Below are 26,046 nucleotides of genomic sequence, written 5' to 3'. Positions count from 1 at the left end.
ATGTACATTATCTGCGAATAGATGCTGAATGATGTGCTGTTGAACTGATTATAATGGGACTGCCTTAAAAAGTATGACCTTGATTGTGCCAGTTGCACTACACTTAAGGATTTTTCAAATTGCAAATCTTAGTTATTATATGCATAGCAATGCTTTTAACATTATTTCCTGGGCTGCATGAACATAACTTAATCAGTACCTTGCAGCACTTGTTCATTTTTCAGGCGGTTGTCTTTTGTGACCATGACTAACACATTTGCAATCTTTCTCTTGCCTAAAGTGGAATACTGACAGCTCATTACAGGTAAAACACAGGTCTGTGAGTTTACCTGGCCTTTTTGAATATTACTGTGGAGTTGTCTACTCTTAGGGAGGGGGTGAGAGGAATGAAAATATGTATAGTCTCTAGTCTGAAGCCTTGATGTTTGGCTGTTGGCTACTGTCTAGAACATCCAAGTTGCTGTGCTAAGTAACAATGAATAAACCTTTACCAACTTTCTGCTAATTTGAAAGTGTTTATAGATTGAAGGTTGCAATCCCGTCTCACCTATCGGAGCATAAGCACCACTTATGAGTAGGTCTGTATAGGAGTGTACTGTAAGGGTGCAATGAGGTCAAAGCCGAGCACACCAAAGTCCCATTAAAAATATTGAGCATAAAGGTCACAGTTAAGCCCATCAGTTTCATACGTTTTAATTGGACCAGTGTGCCTAAATGTACCAAGACAGTGCCCAGTGTTTCCTTTTCTCTGCCATGCTCACCCTTGGACTCAGCAGAAAACATCTATTCTATAGCAGAGCATGCAGAGATACATATACAAATACATATGTTGTGACACTAACCCACCACTGCGTTAGAAAGATGAGTGGGAAAAGATAGGTCTGCCTCTTTCTAAAATGATCCAAATACCAAAGAGAATTGAATCAAATAAATGTTTCAGAATAATAAAAATACTAATGCATCATTTAGAATCCCCCTTTTAAAAAAAGGACATTAATCCAAAGTATTGGATTCAATCTCCTTACTCAGTTTACTTATGTGCTAGATGCAAAAGTATTTTGAAAAGATGTATATATGATTGCAAAATGTGCTTCCATCTTTAGGTCTTTGACACAGTTTAGCTTACAGTTAGGTAAATAATAAGCAGATAGATACAAGTATGCAGTTTGATTAGTGCAATCAGGCTGGTGTTGGCGGCTCCTGTGGGCGTTAAGTAGTTTGTGTATTGAATTCAGATTTAGTAAACATGACGGAAACTTGCACTCAAAACCTAGCGTCTGGCTAAATAAAGGATTTCCCCCCCTTTACATCATGTTTACATTTTCTAAGAATGTCTGAAGAATGAGGGAGTGGGGGAACTAAATTCTGTTTGTCTTTTCAACCATAGGACGTGATAATGCATGTGAGAAAACATCATATATGTTCCTGCGGAAAGAACTTCCTGTGCGGCTTGCTAACACTATGAGAGAAGTCAACTTGCTGCCAGACAACTTGCTGAATAGACCTTCAGTTAAGCTAGTCCAAAGCTGGTAGGTATAAAGAACAGGCAACAAAGCTATATGAACCAAACATGGTGAATTTTACAAGCAAAATAATCTAGCTGTAGGTTTCACCTACTTAGGCACCAGTCCTATGCACATTTAACTGAAAGTAAGTTTCACTAAACTTGATGGAACTTTCTTCTAAGTAGACATGTATAGATAGGATTATACCAATGCTTCTTTTTGGTTAGAGACGGTATTAAAAGTCATGCGCTGAAAACCTAGTGCATTTGAGGTTAGTTTGATGCTAGACCTGGTCTGTTTCTTAAATGTGATATGTTCTCTTGCAGAGATGCTATAAAAATATGTAAAATGTTTTCCCTTTACTGTACTGAGAAGAGTGGAAAATTATCAGCGTATTTTTATTGCTTTAATAGATTTTTTGTTTTGTAGCAATAGTGGCTTACAAAATCAAATCTTAAAAGTAAGATAAAATATGTCTTGCAAACCCAAAGAATCTAGGATAAAAGCAGCAGAAGTCAATTATAAAAAGTCCTGCAAAACAGTAAGTTTCAAAGCTCTGATAAAAGAGGAGAGATGGGACTTGGAGGACCGTTCCAGGTTTAGAAGATTTGCATTAATTGTAGAATTTCCTATTATATGAAACAATATCTACAGTTGTAAATAGTTGTTTTCTACACAGTGCATATGTTATAAATAACTCTACAGTTTTCCACTTTCAAAGTAAATCTGGTGTCAGGTCTATGTCTAAAATACTTTTAAGTACAAGTGAATAAATTGAAATCTGAATCAGTTGGTTCAAGTATTTAAATAGTAATCCTTTAATTTATTTAATTTTTGCTGGACAAAATTTACAATATCTGCATCATATTTCAAAGACATTTTAACCTAACCTTCTTTAGTTGACAATTTTTGTAGGTTCTAATGCCTTCCAGTGTTTCAAGTCATTATTAGTTAAGATTCTAGCTTATCTCTTGCTTTTTCGCTAGGTGGTTTTACGTTAATTTTACTCTTCCTATGTCTTTCAGGTATATGCAGAGCTTTCTTGAACTTTTAGAATATGAAAATAAAAGTCCTGAAGATCCACATGTTTTAGATAAGTAAGTGACTGCTGTTTCAAACAAATCAACTCTGTGGAAACAGTATAATTGTCTTCTGCCGTAATGTAGATGAAATCAGAATTTTAGTTCACAAAGTTTGCTATTGTTTCATGAAAACTTTTTTTTATTAGAACAAATAACTATGTTGAAAAAGACTTTTAGTTTCTTAATAATGCTGTATTGTATATACTAATGAACTGATCAGGTATCTGTTTGTTATTTCCAGCCTGCTGTAGTTTAAGGTGAAGGCGAAATGTTAAGTTGTAACCTCCTCTTAATAAAAAAAAGAGAAAAATGCTGCCATTGTTTCTAAAGGAAATGCACTGTATATTCAGCCGGATGCATTTTGGAAGTCATCTTCTGCAATTGCTTGTACAGCTAAATTGGCAAAGTGACTTTAAGAGAGAGGGAGAGTGTATTTCCTGTGATAAATTAGATTACACCATCAGTCCCATAAGAAATTTGTGTCTTTGAAAAGCGGTGGAAAATACTGGTTTTATTTTGTGGAGATGATGAGAGTATTAGCTTTGGGGCTCTGAACAAGTGCAGAATCTGGGCTGGATTTAGGTTTGATGAGGCCCTAAGCTACTGAAGGTAATGAGGCCCTTTATATGTCCAGCTGTCCTTTGTCAACAACAAATTGTCACTGTTTTTTGTGTTGAATATATGCTATATGGTGATTTATGGGCCTAATAGGTATCTAAAGCCATTGGCACATATTGCCGTGTAACCAGTCCATGCAGAATGTAGGCACACTATATAGAAATGAGCAAACCAGTGATATTTCAGGGAGCAGGCTAGCAGACGGGGCCCATTGTTTACATCATAGGAGACTACACAACACAAAACACTGTTGCTGTATGTAGGTTTTTTTTTTATCTTACATTTTGGAAATGTACATCCAGATTTTTTTTCCTTTAATTTTTTTTGGGGGCCCCCAAGAGAGTGAGGCACTAGGCTACAGCTTGTTTAGCTTATATGTAAATCTGGCACTGTGCAGAATCCATATTTCAGAGTATATATAGTTCACAAATAATATTTTATTTTCTTCTGTGTCATCTAACATCAGATATGATGAACTTCAAAGTCATCCCTGTCATTTATTTGGACAGGTATGGTTCACAAAATAACCAAAAGGTCAAGGTAAACAATAAGGTTATGTTTAGAGACAGTGTGACACCCAGGCGGATCATATGCGGACATGTAGGAATAAAATGGCACAAATCCGCATTGATGATACTTGAAGTTGAAATGGAGTCCTGAAAATAAACCCATTTTTTCCTCTACTAAAAGAGAGTGTTTTTCATAGCCCTTCTTAGAAGGTAGTCTATATAATACAGAGCAAAAATCAAGAAAGCAAACTTTATTTCTTTATATTGTATCTTTATTTGCCACTTCTCTACATGTTAGAGGAGTAGGATGCCCTTTAATACTTAGATCTCATGAACAAAAAAAGGGAATTCTTTTTTCATTTGAAGCAGCGAAGTAGAGAAATGGACTTCTCCTGGCCTTAACTCTCAGATCCTCATAGAATCAGCAGGATCTAATCTAGCTGAAGCTTTTAAGCATTAAATAATTTTCAAGAAGGAGTGCTTGTCCAATCAGCAAGCCAGGTGAGTAGGTTAAAACCCTCCTTGTGCAATTTGAAGGTTTTGAGGTTTGGGATTAGGTTGTTACTGTTCAGATTTCTCAGTTATTATTTTTAGAGTAATGGATCATTTGAAAACTGCATGAGGAATTTGCGGAGGTACTTAAGCATTGCTGATTAGACACGAAAATGGCAAGTAAGATACCTTTTAAAAAGGAGCACTCTTTCACAATCAGAAATGTATGTTAGAAAAGTACCTGCAAGGAAAATGGACATGATTTTATTACTTGATAGGAAAGGTTATATTTACATCAGGCCGCTCTCTAGACTAGCAAAACTTCCCGATACAAGACAAATGGGGGAAACTGGTAAAAATGTGTGGGGAATTTGCACAGTTAATGGAGGTAACTTAGATAATAGACTCAAGCATATTCCAACCCCCCTTGCCAAATATTTAGTATTGTCACTAGAATATTCAAACTTGTAATTATTGGAAATGAGGGTAGCACTGCCAAGTTGGACCTGCAAAAGCAAACCATCCTGCTTCACTTGGGAGGCTAGATTTCAGGTATTCTTGCTGAGAAGACCTATGAATTTAAGCAGATTTGTACAGATTTGGATTTTTTGCACCTTCCTGTTTTTCCTTGGTAACAGGAAGAGAAAAGAAATACATAGCACAAATCTGCCCCACTTTCAAGTGTGGTTCCTGTTGAAAAGAAAAAGGCTGAGATTCTAATGCTGATTGCTTAGCCAAGGACTGGATTGTGTGGCACAAGCAATGAATCTTGTGTTTATTATTACTGTCTTGGGTATTTGAGAGTACAGTGGTACCTTGGGTTAAGTACTTAATTCATTCCAGAGGTCCATACTTAACCTGAAACTGTTCTTAACCTGAAGCACCACTTTAGCTAATGGGGCCCCCTGCTGCTGCTGCGCCGCCGGAGCACGATTTCTATTCTCATCCTGAAGCAAAGTTCTTAACCTGAAGCACTATTTCTGGGTTAGCGGAGTCTGTAACCTGAAGCGTATCTAACCTGAAGCGTATGTAACCCAAGGTACCACTGTATAGTAAAATGTGATTCCTATTTAATACTCCCTACTTTTTTATCATTATGTGCTCATTAATTCCTCTTGTCCCCCTTCACCATAATTATGGATTAGATGAACAGCCAAACCTTCCGTAGTTTTATAATCTGTGTCGTACAACTTCTAACAGTACCAGTACTAAATGAATGTTGGGGTGTGTACAGCCATAGATAGTTTTAGATGTGAGTCCACTATGGTGGTGTGTGTACCACATGTTGGCTAGATGTTTAGTCTTCTGCCCTGGATTAGTTTTGGATGAAACTTGTTTTCTAGTTTGTAACACAAGTTGGATTTGTGCAATGCTAATTGACAGTTCTTTCAGTCCGGAAGACATTTTCCAGTGTCCTTGGAGCAGGGCTATGCACAGTGCTGGTTGGCTGGTTCATGGATCCAACCTTTGTCACCTGAGTATTATTTTGAAATGTAAAACAGCTGTTTGAACAGTGTGAATTTTACACTTCATAAGTGCAAAAAGTGGGAAACGAAAGTTTGACTCTATAAACATGGAAAGCACTTAAGAAAGAAACTAAAGCAGACAGCCCACCTGATTCAACTGGGGGGGGAGTGGGGGGGTTATGAAGATGAAAAGGCAATCAGCACTGGATTCACAAGCTATGTGTTTGACCTTTAAGGTGCTGGTGGGAGGAAGAAATAAATAAAACTTGCACCTGCTGCTGTTTACAGGTATATTTGTATGGAACCTTAAGTAGTAATAGCAGTTAAATATGCTTGTATGCACATTAACTTTAAAAAATTGAACATTTTTATGGTACTTGGAAACAGCATGTTTCTGTTTTCAGATCCCTTCTTCTTGAAAGAGTTCCATGCTAGTTTTTACTAATTGATCACCTGCCATCTTTATATAGACAGCCTAATATTCTATGTATTTCCTCCCTAAATGAGCTATGTGTGTTCTACTGTGATCAATTTAATATGTAAAATAGTGTCCTTCTGTTCTTTTTTATGTATCCTATAAAAAGGTTGGCTTAGTATTATAGATGGAATTGAACACAGCTCTCTCCTTTTGTTATTCTTTTTTTTATGCATTTATCATGTTAAGTAAATAGTTGTGTTGTCAATTATAAAAGTGGAAGAAAACGTGAATTTCTGATGCTTCAAATATCAACTGGTATTTTGTTTTCAGCTGTTTATGTTCAGTTAGTTACAGCTCAAACAATTGCTTTAGGGTTGTAGATAAACAGTAGTTAATGTTTATCCAGTATATTTAGTCTTTCATCCGCTTTTATGGCACAAATAAGTGTTATTTATTTGACAGTCACCATCTATTTAGAAATCAAATGTAGAGCTTCAAAAGCCCAGTGCAAAAGCCTAACACTGCCTAGTATCCCATACTGCAGGCCTCTCTTTTTGCCTGTTATTTGTATACCGCCTTCCATTTTCAAAGCTAACTATATTGTCTGCACTAGTATTTTCACTAGTCATGGTTAAAGCCAAACCACAGTTTGTTGTCGTGCTTAGAAGTAGATGGTTTGAGCTAATGGTGATTAGCAAGCATTAGTGGGGCAGAGAGATTGCTAGCCATGGTTAGCTCCGAAAATGAAAGGTAGATTTATGAGGTGTGAGAGATCAGCAATGTAATTAGAGCGAGAGTGTATGACTATTCCAAGCCGCTAAGTAGCATTTATGACCAACCAGGGATTTGAATCCACCCTGACCTGGACCACTCTAGTTCCATACCCACTGCACAGCACTGCAGAGTGTGATGCACTTGTGGGGCCCAGCCTACTAGTGTAAGATTAGTTGGTATAGAAGATCAGGCAGAATTACTTCTGCAACAAACCCAAACTTGATGGCCCTCCAATAGTTTCAAGAAAATGAAGAGCCCCCCCCCAACTATAATGATGTTAAGAGAAATTCATGCTTCATTTGTCCCTTGCTCTTAAACATAACCATCATAACTTTATTGTAATTGATGCTGCCAAATTTGGAAACAGTCAAACTTCAGCAGCTGCTCTTTTGGAGTCCTTCTGGATCTGGGAGATTTAATCAGATTACATGTTTTGAAGCATCTCTCTCCCATTTTTCCAGCTCTTTACACAAAGTGAAGAATGTTGGTGGTGCAACTATGAGGCATGAATTTTATTTTGTTTTGACTTGCATGAGCAAAACATTTAGCAGCGGCACAATTTAAAATATGCACATGTGGCTCTAAACAGGTCTTGATGAACAGATTGGCTTTATTGGAATACAGAATACTTTCTGGCATGTTATCTGCAATGTGATTTACTAAGGTATATTGTGGTAAAGGCTCTGGGTAGTGATTGGATGAACTGTTCTAATGCTATAGAGGGGCGGGGCAGATGAAAAGTCTGTCTGCAGAAGGGCTTAAGAAAGAAGTAGGTAAAGGGGAATGAGAAGGCCTTAAAACCCAGAAAAGCATAGGGGCCTAATGCAGGTTGGAACAGGGAATAGTTCAAAAGAATATGAATGCAAGAGATGATCTTAAAAAAGGGCAGATTGGAAGGAAAGCGAGGAGATTGAGGCCATGAGTTGCAGAGGTGAGGAAGACAGATGTTCAAATGATGATATGAAATAGCCAATCTAATATTCATCTGCAGCCAAATATTTTAGTACAACGTGGTGGTACTGAAAGTTTTGTATTCTGAATGAATTTTAATGGTGTCATCTAAAATGCAGATTTTGTAGTTAACTGTCACACCTTGTTTCTGATTTCTCTCTCTCTCCAGCTTTTTAGATGTCTTAATTAAAGTCAGGAACAGACACAATGATGTTGTTCCTACCATGGCCCAAGGAGTGATTGAATACAAAGAAAAATATGGCTTTGACCCTTTTGTCAGCAGTAACATCCAGTATTTCCTAGATAGGTTCTACACCAACCGCATCTCGTTCCGCATGCTGATTAACCAGCACAGTAAGTATCTGCTGTCCATTTAATCAAAAGTTGGTCTTCCTCCCACCCCTTCCTTCATCCTCACAATAGTTCTGTGAAATAGTTTAGGTTGAGAGAATGGGACTGGGGCAAACTCAACCAATGAGCTTTGTGACTGTGGGGATTTTAACCTAGATCTCCAAGGTCCGAGCTCATGTCTCTTAACTCAAGGGCAGCTAACTCCCATCACCCTTAACCATTGGATATTCTGGTTAAAGCTAATGGGAGACCAACAACATCAGGAGGGCCAATGTTAGTTCCTCTTTCTCTAACTACTAGGCCACTCTGTCTACTGTAAGGCAAACATTAGGCTAGCAAATAGACTTAAGAAGTTTACACAATTTATGTCATTCACCGTGTTGTGTGCAGCATTTCATGCTCTTCTGCCATTCGAGCTGCTTAAGTTTTTAAAAGGATCTGGGTATGAAGGAGCTCAGATATAAGTGGGGGATGAGAGAAAGAACTGGGGTTTTATTTGGCATAAGGAGAAAGACAGTGTTGGAGGAAGGGAAAAAGAAACATCCTGTCTCAAGCAGGCTTTTCCTGAATATTTTGTTATTAGCTTCTTGACACTGGGGTGGGGTGAGGGAGTCTGGAAAACAGTTTCCTCAGAAAATAACTGAGGTTATGGATTAAAAAAAAATGATACAAGGCAGGTTTCTGCATCCGTTATCTGGTGAAGTCAGAAAGGGACACTAAATGGATGTCTGTGCTTGCTTTGGCATGAAATAGTATTGCAGCCTGTGCATCAGTCAGAGAGCAGTGCCATGCAGGGTGTCTCCAAGAGCTGAGTGCCAAGTCAGTTCTCAGCAGGCTGTGAAAAAAACAAAGAAACCATGAGTTGCATCTGACTGCCTATCGGTTAAGGAAATCTAGCCTTCGTTGTTTTGTCAGTGTGACTATGCTAACTCCCACCCACAGTCTAGTTAGCAAACGCACAGAAGGAACATTTTTTTTTGCAGCTATAAAAGTAGCATTTGCTTAATATCGGTCTGTTCAAATGCATTATGGACTTGACCTCAACTGCTGAAGTTATTCTGTGCAAATCATTCGCCTTATCAGTATTGCTGCGGTGATTGCAAATAGCTTTTGTTTGCTGATGTTTGAACAGCTGTAAATGTTTCCAATCAATTGACCCTGCTTTTGCCAACCTGGCACCCTCCTGCTGTTTGGGACTGCAGCTCCCATCAGCACCAGCCAGCACTATCCCACTTAGGGCTGAGCCTGTTCCTTTGCTTTCAAATGGAAAGCAAGAAGGTTAAATGCAGAGGGAGGACTCACAGAAAATTATGACTAGCCTTGATCTGAAATGCATACAGCTAGCTGGAACAGTCCCTAGAGCCATGTGGCAGCAAATGGCAGCCAGAAATTAGTGAGACATAGGGCTAGTGAAGAGTGACCTGGTAAGAGTTGTGCATTTGGGGGCTAGATTAATAATTTTTATATCCTTCCATAAATGCTGAATTGCGCAAAGCTTCCAAATACTAAAATAATTATGAGTCTGATGGAGGCAGACCATCACATACAGAGTAGTGATTTTCTTGTAATAATATACAAGAAAACTTTAAAGCGCATGTTGCCATTCCAGATTGTATATTTTGTTGTATTCTTAAATACACTGCAGTTCACATTCAGTTTACTGAATAATGTTCAGATAATTCCTTTACCCTTTGGCTCTCTTTGGCTATGTATAGCTTATAGCACAAGGCTATGCATGAGTCCAGTGGGGGTTATTCTCAGATATTGGACTGCAGCCGTTGGCTGCTAGCAGTGTTAAGCAAGATGTTCCCAAATAATTATTGCTAGAACTTTCTCTGCTTCCATGACTGGGATTGCAGCAACTGTCAGTCAGTATTTTCTAGAGTTGAGCCAAGTGAAAGACCCAAGTTTTGTGAATGCTTTTACACCCTTCCGTTTTTGTTCATGCAGTGGGGACAAGGCGATAATCTCTGTTGACCCAGAAACCACTTCAATTTGTTATGTTTTGCTACACTGTGTGGCAGTAATAAAATAAAATTAAAAAATGTAAGTTACACATTTATTTTAAATTAAATTAAATTAAATAATTAAATATAAATACTGCTTATCGGTATGAAAGAAAAGGGAACCAGGAAACATGGCCATATGCACATCTTGCCTATCTATGTTAGGTGGTGATGGGTTTTTTTATATCCATCTCACACCCATCAAAAGCAAACTTTTGCAATCAAAATGCAGCACAGCAGTAGTATTTTTTGCCTTTTGAAAGGCTTTAAGAAGTGTTACTCACCATTAGATTCCATTACCCTTTAACTGTTTACAAAATGTTATTTCAATTAATGTCTACCTTTCCTCTCATTTTAGCACTACTTTTTGGTGGGGTCACTAATCCTGCTCACCCCAAACATATTGGAAGTATTGATCCTACGTGTAATGTAGCTGATGTAGTGGATGGTAAGAGTAAACACAAGTTGTTTTTGGAACTTTGATTGCAAGGTGTATGTGTAATGCCTTGGACCATTTCTAATGGTAAATCCCTCATCTATCAGTCAGTAGCCTCTCCTTTTCCTTGTAAGCTTTATATATGCACTGGTGCCACCCATGGTTAAGGGTAATCAGCTTCTCCCAAAGCAAGATATGCAAACTCACTTAAAATTCTGGTTAATTTGGGGGTCCCATTCAGTGGTGATGCAGGTGTAACACTAAATCATGGTTAAAACTAACAAGCGAAGGGAAAGAATTGGTTCCAGAAAGGGAGGGAGCATGAAATTCAATGAGGAGACGTGTTATTTATGTTAAAAAACATAAATCAAATAAATAGCACAGACCCATTGGTATTGAAGAGAGCTGGTTCTGTAGTGTATTGATATTTCTTGTCACTAGATGGAGGTATAGCATAGTTAAGTTACAGAAAATATATCTTCAAGACATTTCTGAAGTTACTTCAATTTTCTATTTATATTTTGTTCCAATGTGATATATTTATGGGAGCCAAGAAACCCAATTATTTGCAGTTTTATTATTATAATTCACTGTGTGCTGGAAACAAGCTGGGTATGCATTTGCTTGCTCAAATAGGTTTGTCAACTATGAAGCTGTACTCGAAATGCTTAATATCATACAACACTCTTTCTCGAATCATCTCCCTAAATTCTACTTCCGGATAGTGAAATATGCCAATTACAATTTTGTGCAGAGTCTCTAAAATTGTTAACAATTGCTGGAGTAGTTTTTTTTAAAAAATAGATGGCACGGTTAACCATTACTTTTTGGGAATGGGTGAAAGATCTGAATTTGAAAATACTTCCTTAAATCTAGGGAATACATTACATGCTTTGCTTTGTACATGCCTTCTATGTGGAACTGGCAAAACATAGGAAAATAAAATTTATTGTAGTTTTAAAACAAAGAAAGCTACAGAGCAAAAGTAGAGCCTCACTACTGGCAGGGATTAGTTCATGTTGCTGTTCACTTATCCTTGGGTAAATAAAGTGGGATGAATGTGCTTTTTAAAAATGTGTGGTTAAAGTGAATGGGGCATGTATTTTTCCTCTCATGGAGCCAATAGTAGCTTTGGGGGCAGAATTTTGATCTGAGAAATAACACAGAGGGAGGATGTATAACTCCCCATTCTTCATTCCTGCTTCTCCATTTAAGTTAGAAGCCTGTTTTTATGTCAGAGGATATGATTACTTATATGTAGTTTGGTCCTCACAGGACCAAAATAAGAAATCTAAAAAAATAAGAAAAAATTATAGCTTCTTGAGGTACAGAATATACGTATATTGACATTACTGCATAATTCTGTAAGTTTTTGTTTTCTTCACTCACAGATGCCTTTGCAACAGCTAAGATGTTGTGTGAACAGTATTATCTGGTATCACCTGAGTTGGAAATTGAAGAATTCAATGGTAAAGTTCATTGCTTTTTAGCATTCTTATAACTATCTGGGCTTTGTGCATTCTAAGGATATTTTATTTTATTTTATAAAATTTAATCACAACATTCATTTTGACTTAAGAGCTGTGCCAAAGTTATGGGTATAGCCAAAGCAAGGGAAAGTTGGAAAGAAACTCTGCATTCTGTTTTCCAACTTTTTTTTTTGCCACATTTTTTTTAAAAAGTAGCTAGTGAGACTGCAGCAGGTGGGTTTTTAAAAATACATCTCAGAGTTTAAGATCCAAAGAGGTTTTAGACAGAGGATTGAACATGCCCAAATGAATGTTTTGCTTTTTGGTGACAAATTCCTCTACCATATTACAAACTGCTTTTCAAGCTTTCCCCCCCTATTAAAATATGGTTTACCATGCCACATGGAAGCTTCAGTTCAGGAAACACAAGTGTAAAGCTATCTTGCATTTGTGGATTTCGTTATCTGCAGCTTTGTATTCTGATAATTGAGTCTACAGTCATGTAGACACATGATCTTCTTAAGCCACAAAATGCAATTAACTAAATATGATGACACCACAGTTATTTTAAACATGGAAAATCTGAGCTAAGTGTGCTAGTGAAGGCTATTGCATAGGGCAGCACTCTCAGTTTGTTCATACTCGAATTCTTGAAGATGCTCTGCCTTGACTACCAACTCTGCACTGGCTTGACATATTTGGTGTTTCATATTTCTAGGAATCAGAAAGGTAAAAAAAGAAAGAATCAGAAAAATAAAAAAGTATGATATCTTATACTAGAAAATGGTAATTTAAAGACATCATAAATTGACTTTTCAATTATATAAATGGTTTCTGTTTTCTAGCTAAAGCGCCGGGCAAGCCTATTCAAGTAGTCTATGTACCCTCACATCTGTTTCACATGCTTTTTGAATTGTTCAAGGTAAGTAGAATTGTCTCATGGGAAGGAGGCTAATTTTGCTTGCCTCCTCTTTGAGTGCACTGGAAAAAATACTGAGACCAAGCATAGTCTTAAATATTGATGCATCTGCCCATTTTTGTGTGAAATGTTACCTGTGGTCCTCGTGTGCACAAATGGCCTTGATTTAGAAGAATAACATGTCATTCTTCCTTATACTCTTCCGCAGAGTGTTCATGTGTTAGGCAAAATCTGTAATTGAAAAAAAGGGTCTCTCCTTTCATATAGAAGATTTAAAAAGTGAAGGTGTAAATAGGTAAAGTTAGTGATAGAAAACTGACACAGTTCTTTGGTGGCAAGTGTTTTATTTTCCCAAGTAGTTGATTTTTATGTGACAACTATGGCTACATATGAAACCATAGGGAAGCATATTCTTTATTGTACACTGTTACCTGGGATGAGGCTGTTTTAACAGTTACTGATACTAGCAAACATTGTCGTTACTACCACTTAATACAGATTGTTACTATCTATATTTTACATTAATCAACTGAGCTCAAATGAACATATCCAATAAAAGAACACACTTTGAAGCCATTGCTGGGCTCTGTGAGTCCACTGATATGCAGCTTAGGTTTTGCCATTCAGTGTGGTGTTGGGGCAGCTTGCTTTGTATGCTGGTTATCCTTTGCCCACAAGAAGCTTTACTATAACACCATTTCTCAACTTCTTTGTTAAATGTTACTTTTTTATTAATCCTATGTGTAAATTTTATGTGAATTTAGTCATATTTTTAAATAAAGAAATTTAAAAGTGGTGCTCATAGGTTTGTACATCTTCTAATATTGTTGCTTAATGCTTATTAAAAGCTTCAGAAATGTTAACAATAATTCTATTGTTTATACCCCGCCCATCTGGCTGGGTTTCCCCAGCCACTCGGGGCAGCTTCCAGCAAAATACAAAAAACAACAAAATGTCAGACATAAAAAACTTCCCTTCAGATGTTTTCTAAAAGTTGTGCAATTCTTTATTTCCCTGACATCTGATGGGAGGGTGCCACTGCTGAGAAGGCCCTGTGCCTGGTTAACACTTCTTTTTCTTTTTCAGAACTCAATGCGAGCCACAGTAGAGTTATATGAGGGTAAAAGCGAAGGCTATCCACCAGTTAAAACCTTAGTCACTTTGGGTAAAGAAGATCTATCAATAAAGGTACAAATTTGCGAATCAATTTTTGCTGTAACATCTTGGGGAAAAGCAGCTTTATGCACTGCTTTTTTTTCTAAAAAATATATATTTAGGGGTACTCTCATTTTCTTACTCATATTGAAATGAGGCCCAACTTAGATTTACAAAATGTTTAAGGGAATGCATACTCCTGCGTCCCCCCCAGGAAAAAAGCACTGGTTTTATGTGGTAATGGGATAAGAGCTGTGTGTTTGTTTGACAACTACTTTGTCAGAGGCCTAGTTTACAAAGAGGGAGAGAACTTCAAAGATTATTATGACTCTAGTTGCAGATAGTTATTAAGTAGGCTACAGAGAGGTGGTGTGTTTGTTTTTTTTCCCCTCTCTTGGAAAGGAATCCATCCTCTCCACTCCAGTCCTTCTAGAAGTTCAGAGTAACTTTCACATTTCCTTATAGTGTTTAGCTACTCTGTGAATTGAGCAGGCACCTCTTGCATGGGCCATATCATTCATTCCTACTCTGTGCTTTCAACTCTGTAGTCAGGAGAAAGTTTACTAATCTAAAGAAACTTAATTTTGGTGTAGCTTAAAGCAAGGAGGAGCTAACCTTTTAGATTTGGAACAGCTGATCCTGAATTTACTTTGAGCCCTAGGGCTCTATTCTGTACATCTGATGTCAGCCCATGATTTACATGGTGAATGCTGCTTGTGGGCAGACAGATACTTCCTTTGGTATTTATGCAAGTGTTAAGTAACTACTTCTCTATTATTAATAGTATAAACAGTGTCATTGGAGGGCATTTTGTCTTAATGAAACTTTGATTTTCTTCTGTAGATAAGTGATAAAGGTGGTGGTGTGCCACTGAGAAAAATAGATCGCCTATTTAACTATATGTATTCAACTGCCCCCAGGCCTAGTTTGGAGCCATCAAGAGCTGTACCTTTGGTAAGTTCTATCCTGTAGGCTAATGATTCCCAGAAAATATTTCTCATAGCTTTATGTTATTTTTGCCTTTTCTTGACACAAACTTTGTCTGAAAAACATAGGAGACAACACAAGTTATTGTTTGATTGTCAACTGATGCAATATATCTGTAGTAGATCCTAGATGAAAAAGTAATGATGGTCAACTAAAAACAGCTCCATCTATGAGGTGCAGAATATTTATGATTTCTTTTGATGCATTATGTGATTCTATACACTGTATACTAGATGTTTCCTATGATAGCTGAATACATTTATAGTGGGATGGCTTTCTCTCAAACTTCAGTTTGTTATTTACAGATTCTGCATATTTTAAAACAATAAAAAGTTGATATTTAACTTGCTGTCCTCTGTTAGTTTAAATTCTGATACGAAACATAATCAGGGTGGAACAGCTTAGCACAAATGAAGAAATGTGCAGGCTCCCAGAAGGAAAATCACAGCCACTTTACTCCTGTTGTTCTGCTACTGTTCTGCACTGACATAAGTTATAGCTTGTTGTCCTGACACTGCCCAGACAAACCGTGAACTGTAATCAAAGCTTGTCCTATGGTTTACTTCTTGTGGCCTGGTTGGAAGAGAAATATTCTCAGACATGATGGGCTTGGTAAAGAAGAAAAGCTAAGAGAGTCAAATCTTTCCAGAATGCTTCAGGATTATTTATTTAGCTGCTTGTTTTACCATATCACAAGGTCGGAAAGACTCCTCAGGATTTTGTTTCAATATTTGGTTTAATAAAGTAAAGTTCTTATGGATGAGGAATGCCTTTTTGCTGTATTTTTGTATTGTGTTTTAATATTTATTGATTGAATGACTTTTATTAATTACTTCTTGTTGTGTTCATATCTTTCTTTTATTGTGTTAGATATTTGATAAAGTCCTAGCCTTAAAGGCAACCTAACTTTTTTAGAATAACAAAATCCCATGAAACTTTACAATGACTTTGGGTCAGTCGCTCTTTTGTAGTGAAGCAAATCTCTCAGAATTGTTTCAAGAATAAAATGGGTGGGGGCAGAAGGAGAGAGAATCTTACACGGCACCTGAACTCCTTAGAGAACAGAAGGGTGGTAGTAGGTGGTATTCAGCTAAGTTTTAGTCAGAGTAGACCTAACTTAATCATGTTCATTAATTTCAGTTTTTATACTCAGAGTTAAATTTAGCTGAATACTAATACAATGTAATAAAGGTAAATAAAATGAAACTTTTAAAATTACAATATTTAAACAATTGTAGTATTATGTTGGAAACCTAAATTGATAGGGTTTCACTCTTAGGTACTGGAATGAAGACAGAGCCATATTAAAGGATTGATTCCTGTCAGTTTTGTGTGCAATTACATGGCATGGATTTGGGGTCATATCAAAAAAGTTTTATTCATCAGCTCTGACTTCAAGCATAGAGATGGAAGATGGCTCTAATGAATGAGCTGAGGGTTTGAGGGAGAATCTCTGTGATATACTGCACACTTTTAGGTCATGAGGTGGCCATGTTCCAGTTGCCTTGTGGACCATACTATGAGAAAAGAATCCTTTGAAAATAATTGCTTCAGTTCCTTTGCAAGTAGTCTATATGGTAGCTATTTTTTGTTGATTTGAAAGGCATTGTGTTCTATCAAACATACTTGGAGCACAGTTAGGATGTTATATATCTAGAAATACTTTTTCTGTTGACAAAATTGCAAGTCTTATTTTCTCTACAACTTTCTTCTTTCTTTCATTGCTTCATGCTATCAACAATAATTGATCTAGTAGAGTAGATTGACCAAAGAATGCGGTTCCAACTCTTGCTTTTTCCGCATCTCCTATGTGTAGAGACTGCTGTGAATAACAATCTCAAGTAATAAACTACCATCAGAATCTCAGTACCACTGAGCAGTGACTGGGATATTGCAGCACTAACCGCCACTGTAGAGATTCATGAAAGACTATCAACTTGCCTGGGTGGCTTATAGATCACTGTCAGTTCCGCTAATGTAACTGCATCCTTGGGAGCAAGACAAAATCCACATCATCCTAAAGTCTCTGCAATCAGATTTGCTGTTCATTAGTGCATGTTGTCAAAATGGCTTTGTACTATTGTGATTTTTCACTGTTTCTCAAATTCAAAAAAAAATTCTATGACCTGAAAGCTTGCTGATTTTCAAGCAATCTAAACTTTGAAAGGAAAAAAATGGCATTATAATATATATTTATTTACTATATTTTTGGTTCACTTTCTGTAGAATAGAATCTAAAGAAAATGAGAAATCAAACATGCAGTAAAATAATCATATTTAAAGCCAATACACATTAAAAGTATAACAACCTGGAAATGTGTTCAGAAATCGAAGAAAAGTCTTCACACTCCAGTGAAACATAATGAATGACAAAGAAAGCTGCCCTTTAAATGCTATTCTGTAGAACAGGAGGCAAATCTTTTGTCCCTTGTGCTACTTTGTTGACAGCATTCAGAGCGGGGTGTCATTCTCAGTTATTAGAGACCAGAGAGAAGCATTTTAGCAAAGGCATTCTGTAAGTATAATTGTTTCATTTTTAAATCTTACATTATCCATTTTTTCTTTAGGCTGGCTATGGTTATGGTCTACCAATCTCTCGTCTTTATGCTAGATACTTTCAAGGAGATCTCAAACTTTACTCAATGGAAGGTGTGGGTACTGATGCTGTAATTTATTTGAAGGTAAATACAATGACTCCTTTAAAGGGAGTGTTATTGGCAAAGCTGTATTTTCTTCTACTGACCATAAAAGCTTCATGGCTAACACAGTGCCGGATTTAGGACGGCGTGGGTGGTTCTCCCATACAGGGTGCCGAGCCAAGGGGGCACTAATCATCATCATCTTCATCATCAATAAAGCCAACCCTATATATGGGTACCTACTCAAAGTTAGGTCCCAGTCAGGAGGGCAATTGAGTTGCATCAACTATGTCATAGTGGACTTGAGAGCATGCACAGAACAGAAAGTTGAGAGCCCCCCTCCCCGCCTTCTGTTCTGTACCTGCTCTCAAGTGCACTAACTTTATGAAAAGTTAAGGGAAGGAGAGGAGAGTGGTGATCAGCAAGCTCTTGTGAGGAAGTAGTTTGTGATTCTGCCACCATCTGATTGTAGATGGTGCTTTGATAGGCGAGTCTTGGGACAGTGTGTTGCAAGTTGCAATTCAGAAAGCAATATTCAGTAATCAGTAACAACTGTCCAAAAGGAATTATTGTGAAAATAAGAAATATTTGGTGTTGGGGCAAAATTAGTCTTCCCTCAGGGTGCCATGTTACCAAAGTCTGCCCCTGGCTAACTAGGAACTCAGCTTCTGTGCTTCATTCTTTGAGTATGTGTATTAGAAGTCATAAAGAGGGCTTTAGCTTAACATAATTGGCCTTGCATTATTCAACAGTAGGTGAAGCTGTATGTTGCCTTTGATGTCAAAAACCTAAACATTTCTTCACAATTCTTGACCCTTGAAACTAGATATGCAATATCCTTTTCATAGCAAAGTTCATTCATCCTTTGTTTAATTAAACTCTTCTTTATAGTAACTCCAAGGCAGGTAGCAAAATGTTTCTAAATGAAGCATCGCCAGTTAACAAATATTGAGATATTATATCCTGGATGTAAACTCCAGGTTTGTCCTCCTTCTAAGTCTGTTCCTGAAACTTGATCGTGTTACTTTTTACCCTTTCTTTAGGCTCTTTCCAGTGAATCATTTGAAAGACTTCCAGTTTTCAATAAGTCAGCCTGGCGACATTACAAGACCACCCCAGAAGCTGATGACTGGAGCAACCCTAGCAGTGAACCCAGGGATGCTTCCAAATATAAAGCGAATCGATAACTCACCAGTGTTTTCTACCTGGATGACAACACTTACGTTCAGAAATGAGTCTCTGCTTTGTTCCAAATCCCAAAATCCTCTAATCCACAGTAGTCAATATTTCCCTAGAAAGACCTGTTATGGGACTGAAATAGCAAGAACAGAGGAGATTTTCAAAGACTGACATCATGCATTTTTGGTGTGAATTATTATAAATACTTTGCCAAAACATGCTTGGTTAGTTGAGTCACAAGTGACAAAATGGATTGCACTGTGATTGCAGTTAGATTATACAATTGTATAGTTAAAAGGGTACTATTTTTTAAAGGTCGGTTTCTAGTCCTTTGTAAGAATTGGCAAAATTGTTTTGACTCCCTATTTGACAGTAGTGTCTTACACAGCTATATAATGTAACACGCATATTCTACTGTAGTTGAATGTGTGCTTAAACTCACATTGCTGCATTTTTATATGGTACTGTGTAATCCTACATTTAGAAAACAACTATGGGAGCTCTTCTGGTCTTGTCACCAAAACCAGTATACATGCTTAGTTCTTTCAAAAGTTATTGTACTTTAAAGTGATTCTTTCCACAATTCTAAAAGTTCATTTCTTTAGTGTTTACCAAACTTTCATGTAAAGCACTGAAACTTTGCAATAGATATCCTGAGGTGCTTTCTTTTTTAAATACCATAAAGAACAGTAGCATGCTCATCAGTTTTGGGTACCTGAAACAATTCCTACTGACCAGGAAGAGAGAATTAATTTGGAATGTGAGATTCAGCACAACAAATATACTTTGTTGTAGGGAAGCACATCAAGAATCAACCAGTAAACAATTGGGGGTCCAGCTAGATACTAAAAGGAGGTTGGCTTTAAGATATTGGTCATTTCAAACCCATTTAATAGTAAAACTAAAATAATTTGTAAAAGGACTTCAAAAATGACGTGAAACCTTAGTAGACTAAACATTTGAAACACTGAAATAACTGTCTTTTAAAAAAAATGTTTCTTCCAAGAAAGGGCATTATGCTGAAAGCTGAAGACCTGCTTGAATGAGTCATTGTCCCAACCACTGCATCTGATACTAAGGCTCTAAAGAGAGTAGAAGCATGGGTTCTGGCAACACCTTTTCACAGGAGCAAAGCTAGAGTGAGGAGTGAGAGTATCAGAACACCAAAATACATTCCTCGGTGTCTGGGTATTGTATTTGTATGTGAATTGTTTTGACAGAATATGAAACAGAATTTCTAATTAAATGCAGTTTGGTCTGTAAGGAAGACAAAGAGAAAGTTATGTTGACTTAAATTTTCAAGTAGCTGGTAAAAGCTTCTATACTATTCTTTATTCAAACACAGTAGAATGCTTAATTGGCAATTAAATCTGAGTACCCCAATTCCAACTGAGACATCTGAAAAGCATTACTCTTAAACTTACTGGGTTTGCATACCTTTGCATCAGTGGCTATTATATGCATGAATTTTAACCATGTTTATGACTGTTTGCAGTGTTTGCACTTATATGTCTTTCTGAGCAATATGTTCAATCTTTAAACTCTGAAAAATACCCTCATACATGAGATCTATGTACATTTTCAGTGACTCAAAATTAAATTAAAGGGAAATCACCTTTAGTATGATTGTCAAACTGATAAAATTACAAAATATAATAACTGCATACAAATATGACCAGCATATAGATCTCCTAGTTTATTAGTGTGTAAAGACTGCCACTCTTATTTGGAAGTCATATCATGGTACCTTAATCTAACAATGAGGTGGATAGGATTTGCCATCAATAAGATGTTTGTTAAGAAATAGCTTTTAACTTGGGCATGATAGGAATGGAGTAGTCATTAGAAGGTATATTCGGGGGGGGGGGGAATCAATTCAGTAATGAGTACAATTAGATTAGAATCAATTATTGCAAAAAAATTCCAAAACACCAAGCAACAACAGTAATAATAATTAAGCACATTTTGAGTGTTCACAATGCTTTGCATACTTGATTTCAGTAAAATGTGGCCATGTAGTTACAGGAACTCAAGCAGTACTTGTACTGTCCTTATTACCACTGTCTTACCCTTGGTAAGTGAGACAAGCCTATTTGAAAGCCCTGGCTAGACCATTCTTACCAAACCTGTGACTAATCCAGTGGTGCATTATCTGTTGCTTGATTACTGGATCAAAAAGACCTATTAGATCCCAGATAATGGGACCAGCTTCTTCCTCCCACTGTTACATACTTATTTGCAAAATGGTGCATCAGAGATGATGCCTGGGTCCCTTGGTGGCTAAGGAGACTTGATTCTCTATCACTGCTCAGTTGTAGACACTCTGTGTTGCCCCCAGCAGTGAACACTAGTGTCTAATTCTATGCTCTTGTGTGCTGATGCAGCAGCTAATAAAGTAGGTTTGTAAATCACATTGAGTTTGCATAATAAGCTAGCACATTGATTAGAAGAGAGGGGCAAATTCCATGAATGTTACAAGTAAGTATGCTTGGGGAGAAATAAGGGGGGTAGAAACTATTACAAATGAATCAACCCACATTGAATTCAAAGGGATTGAAGAATGGAGTCTGCTGATAACTTTTTCTTTTTTCTAATTATGATTTGAAAGTCACTTTAGAGTGAAATAAACTGAGAGGATCACTAACACTGAAAGCTTTTAAAGCAGGAAATGTATCCCTTAACTCTATATCATATATATTCCCTTAGAAAGCCACAGAAATACTGATGGCTTTAGCAGTTTTAAGTAGGCACCTTCTGCTCTTCCCTGACTTCACTACACTGTGAAGTATATTGGAATATATTGACTGTAAAGAAACATTACGGAGCGGTTTCTGGGGAGGAATAAAAGGGAGCTATTGTCTCGAAGAGATTTAAACACACAAGTATGTTTTTCTCCTGAACAGTTAATTGAAGGATTTAGATTAATCCAGCAGCCATGTCAAAATTGAGCTTTGCCACAGCTATGTAAAAGACACTCACTGAAACATATATAGTAGTTGCAAATGGCTTACAAACTACAAAATAACTTTTTAAAAAATGCGAGATAAATATTGTGCCCATTTTATTGCTAACAAATAAATAACGCTGCCTTAAACTTCAAAATATACCAGTGAGGTAAGCAATAAAACTGGTTCTCCCATCCAGCCTCTTTGTAGAATACAGTAAGCATTTTTTAGTAATACTCAAATTTTGATACCTTTTTTTTACTGCTTGCCTTTTGCTGTTAATTTATTTTAAATCATTTGGATACAAGGCCCTGAAAGGTGCTGGACTGATGATACATTGTCACAGATTATACAGAAAGTTGGTAGTAGAGGTTACTTTGGGTAATATCCCCAAACTCGTGCACTAATTTTTTTATACCTTCTGCGCTATAACCCAACACTGGTCCACTCTTGTGTGAACATGCTAAGACGATCCAGCAAATTGTGTGTATGCAGCCTGCTTCTAAATGCAAGGCTGTATTGGGCTACTAATTTATTACTGGCATTAGAAATGGAATATAGCAGGGCCCTTTCAATCCTGTTCTAAAACTATACAGACATGTTGGAAGCAGTTCCTCTTGAATTTCATTTTCCCTGTATTAGGCTAAGACAGTGTGTCATTGAAGCTGCACCCCATCCAAATCTGGGGTCCTCTGGGGGTGTTCAACTCACCCAGTCCTCAAAAAGCAGCACATAAATCATAATCTCTTACTGTTCTTCTCTTCCCTCCTTACATGTGTTTTTATGGGAAGTTTTATGGTGGATGTGGGTGCACCATATAGCTCATCTCCTTGAACTCTGGCATTTTCTATCCAAACAGAATTGGAGAAAGTTATCTACTGCTCACTGGGTGCTGGGAGCAAAGACACAGCATCTGGAAGTATGTCTAAGACAGAAAATATTTTCTGTATAGGAAAGGTTTTATAGGAAATGGAGCTGGCAGTGGTTGGAACGCTAAGCTTCAGCTGCCAAAGAAACAGGATGCTGCAGGGTTATCATGCCCATCTATGGTCTGTTTATCAAGAGTTATCACGTTTCTTCCTTATGGGCAGCAGCAATAGCAGTGCCAAACCTTGGCAAGTATGGGAGGAGGGGTTACCTGTCTTGGAACCCTCCCCCTCTGGGGACATTGCGCTCCCCACAATAGTCTGAGAGCCTAGGATTTAGAAGTATCACAAAGTTCCTTCCATCATTGCCTTCCCAGCTGAAACTGGTCTCCCAAGTGCACAATTTGTAGGTTATCCCATAGAACCCAGAGTTTACATCTGCTTTATAAACCACTTTAACTCTGGAGTAGGCCTGCTGAAATAAAGATAAGTTTGTTTTAATGCAATTACCTTGTAGTGAAGTCAGTTGAGGATGATTGCTTACAAAAGCCATTTATATGGTATTTTAGTTTTATTAGAACCAGACTTGGAGAAGAAAAACAATTTGCTGCATATTTATTCAGGTAGAATGGCTTGAAAAGTTCGTAGCAATGGTTGAACAGGAAGAGAAAGGAGCATGGCTCAACATGTATGCACTGCATGCTGAACTTCCTGGGTTCAGTCACTGGAATCTCCAGCTACAAAGGTCACAGGAAAAAGTGACATGAATGACCTCTCCTTAAGAAATTTACTGCCAGAAAACTGAACTGAAATGGACCAATGCTCTGACTCTTATGTAAGAGAAGTTCATTTGAACTTGATTGGGTTACAGTATAAAAGAAGGGAATTCTCAAAAAGTCGCTTTTTGAGGTGTTCTAAGCAGATGGATTTCTTAAATGCTTCCTGTAGCTTATGTTAGAATTCCAGATCTGCAGTATGCATCATTTAATTGTAAATGTTGCTTCCTTGTTTTTCACTGTGCAATAAAAAAAATAAAATGAGATTCTTTGTCAGTTTTATGTATAGCTTTTTTTGGCTGCAACAGGAAGCAAATTTGCTCTGAAGCTAACCAACTGAAAACTGGACTTCCAAGTTAACATTTTAAGATCCAGATGGCTCACACTTATTGACAACTAAATTGGCTATATATAAAATTATGTATATTGTATAAATTTGCCCTATATATCTGAGTTTTCTGTCAAGATCCTTGGGATTTTGGTTAAATAAAATGAGGCATATAGTCAAATACCAATACTGAAATGCAAAATACTTGAAACCTTCCCATAGGCATCTGATTGACCACAATGAGAGCAGGCTCTTCTTACATTATGAAAGGTACATGTGTGTATAAATTCTGGCTTTTTTCAAACAGAAGTGGGGTCTAGTCCCTTGCCACCCTTTGAAAAGCTGCAATTTATAAATGTCTTCATCCTTTATAACTGATGAAATCTGTAAGTATTTTCTGCTTCAGTATCTACCCCCAGAACAATAAACCACCTTGGTTGATGGAAGCAGTCCTGAAGTAAGTTTGTTACAATGTGAACGAACTTTGTTATGAAAGGTGCTCTGATGGTAAGGCAAAGGCAGAGTACTGCTAAGTTGTTTTTCCCCCTCAGACCTGCAAACATTGGAATCTTGCACATATTTAAAACACAGTAGTTTTTTGCGAAAACATTTGAAAGCCCCTTATCTCAATACAGTGGTACCTCGGGTTAAGTACTTAATTCGTTCCGGAGGTCTGCTCTTAACCTGAAACTGTTCTTAACCTGAAGCACCACTTTAGCTAATGGGGCCTCCTGCTGCCACCACGCCGCCGGAGCACGATTTCTGTTCTCATCCTGAAGCAAAGTTCTTAACCTGAGGTAATATTTCTGGGTTAGCGGTGTATGTAACCTGAAGCGTGTGTAACCCGAGGTATCACTGTACATGCCAAAAAGAAGCTGCAGATTTGGGTGTTCTGCTCCCTCAGTTCCTGTCAGCCATTTTGTTAAAGGACAGCAAAGGAGCTGCCATCTGGACAACTCCCGAAGAAATATCCTTTGTTCCACAAACAGGAAGAAGAAGCGGGCAGATCAGACAAGAAGCCAACATGCAATCAATCACAGGTGAGCAAAAACAATATCCTTACTGAAAGAGTTGCAACCTGGCTAGGTATACCTGCTCTCTTCAAAGAACACTTTCTCAGCTAATTGCCTCAGATTTTTTTTTTTTATAAGTATTATGAGATTGTCTGAGAGCTCTCCTAACTATGTGGGTTGAACCATACACCAAACCAAGACATCTGGCTGACGTAAGAGTAGCCGACAGTTTGGCGTCCTTTGAATCACTACCTCACAAGGGATGTCAACCTCTAGGCAGCATAAAGTGCTTGCTAATATTTCTGTACAGAAGGTATGACTCAGCAACTGTGACTGGATAAAATAATCTGAGAACAGTTAATGGAGAATTCACTGTTTTGGATTGGCACTGTGGCTGTGGAAAGCTTACCTTTCCAAATAATTATCATACCATACTTGTACTATTTTGTTGCTGGATAAAAAAAATATTTCCTTCTGTTCTCGTGTGCCCTGCCTGTGTCCTTCTGAAGCAGTGTTGTTTACTATGACGGTCCTAGAGTCACAAGTGTGTGTGACATTACTGGGGACAGATGCTGTACTTCTTCATCCCATCTTGAAAAGGCCTACATTCTGAGGCTTTCTGTTTTGCAGGATTCATTATTATTATTGCTCCTGGGGCCAAGCACCATTTAGTCCATTAAGTAAGCTCATGTAAACTTAACTTCTGGGGTCCATGCTATAATGCTACACTCCTTCCGGCAGCCCCCACAGTTTCCCTTTTCCTATTGAAATTTGATGGTTGTGTGCTCCTTTCTTTCTGGCTGGAGCCCATAGCATTTCTGTTTTTAAAAAATGAACACAATTCCTGTGCAACACCAGGGCCGGCCCTCTGATGAGCCAGAGTAAGGCAGCTGCCTCAGGCAGCAAGTGCTGAGAGACTGGGAGGGCACAGAGCTGTGAGTGCCATGTGGCCTGCCCTATATCCCCTATACTAGCTGGCTGTCCTCAAGTGCGGTGAAATATTTCCTTTCACCAGTATTGGAGTAAGATTCAACTGCCAATCCAAATGACTTCTGTATGTGCCTAGGGCAATGGTGCCATCATGTCCTTTCCCTCAGGCAGCAAATGTCTTGAGCCAGCCCTGCTTAGGATAGTTTAGACCAATACTAGTTCATGGGTGGGT

At 37.7% G+C, this 26,046-nt stretch overlaps 1 protein-coding gene and 1 long non-coding RNA gene across 3 annotated transcripts in view; one reads left to right on the top strand and one right to left on the bottom strand.

Annotated features, from left to right (window-relative positions):
- Positions 1-23,809, top strand: part of PDK3 (pyruvate dehydrogenase kinase 3) — a 36,347-nt gene extending 12,538 nt beyond the window's left edge. The window contains exons 2-11 of the mRNA XM_083439349.1: positions 1,388-1,529; positions 2,531-2,602; positions 7,985-8,169; positions 10,531-10,620; positions 12,000-12,077; positions 12,923-12,999; positions 14,083-14,184; positions 14,995-15,105; positions 17,706-17,819; positions 18,821-23,809. Coding sequence (XP_083295475.1) covers positions 1,388-1,529; positions 2,531-2,602; positions 7,985-8,169; positions 10,531-10,620; positions 12,000-12,077; positions 12,923-12,999; positions 14,083-14,184; positions 14,995-15,105; positions 17,706-17,819; positions 18,821-18,964 — 1,115 coding nt within the window. The 3' untranslated portion in view covers positions 18,965-23,809. The remainder of the gene's footprint in view (positions 1-1,387; positions 1,530-2,530; positions 2,603-7,984; positions 8,170-10,530; positions 10,621-11,999; positions 12,078-12,922; positions 13,000-14,082; positions 14,185-14,994; positions 15,106-17,705; positions 17,820-18,820) is intronic.
- Positions 8,176-17,698, bottom strand: LOC310677067. 2 transcript variants are annotated; one of them, XR_014510904.1, is made up of 4 exons: positions 17,080-17,698; positions 13,131-13,227; positions 12,720-12,791; positions 8,176-9,001 (listed from the first exon to the last, which is right to left on the bottom strand). It is a non-coding gene; the product is annotated as an uncharacterized lncRNA (long non-coding RNA). The 2 variants fall into 2 exon arrangements; XR_014510905.1 differs by lacking the exon at positions 8,176-9,001 and having other exon boundaries at positions 12,087-12,791.
- Positions 23,810-26,046: the final 2,237 nt, after the last annotated feature.

The sequence above is a fragment of the Podarcis tiliguerta genome (assembly GCF_965153285.1).
Source record: "Podarcis tiliguerta genome assembly, chromosome: 4".
Taxonomy (NCBI): Eukaryota; Metazoa; Chordata; class Lepidosauria; order Squamata; family Lacertidae; genus Podarcis; species Podarcis tiliguerta.
This window is presented reverse-complemented; position numbering and strand designations above follow the sequence as displayed.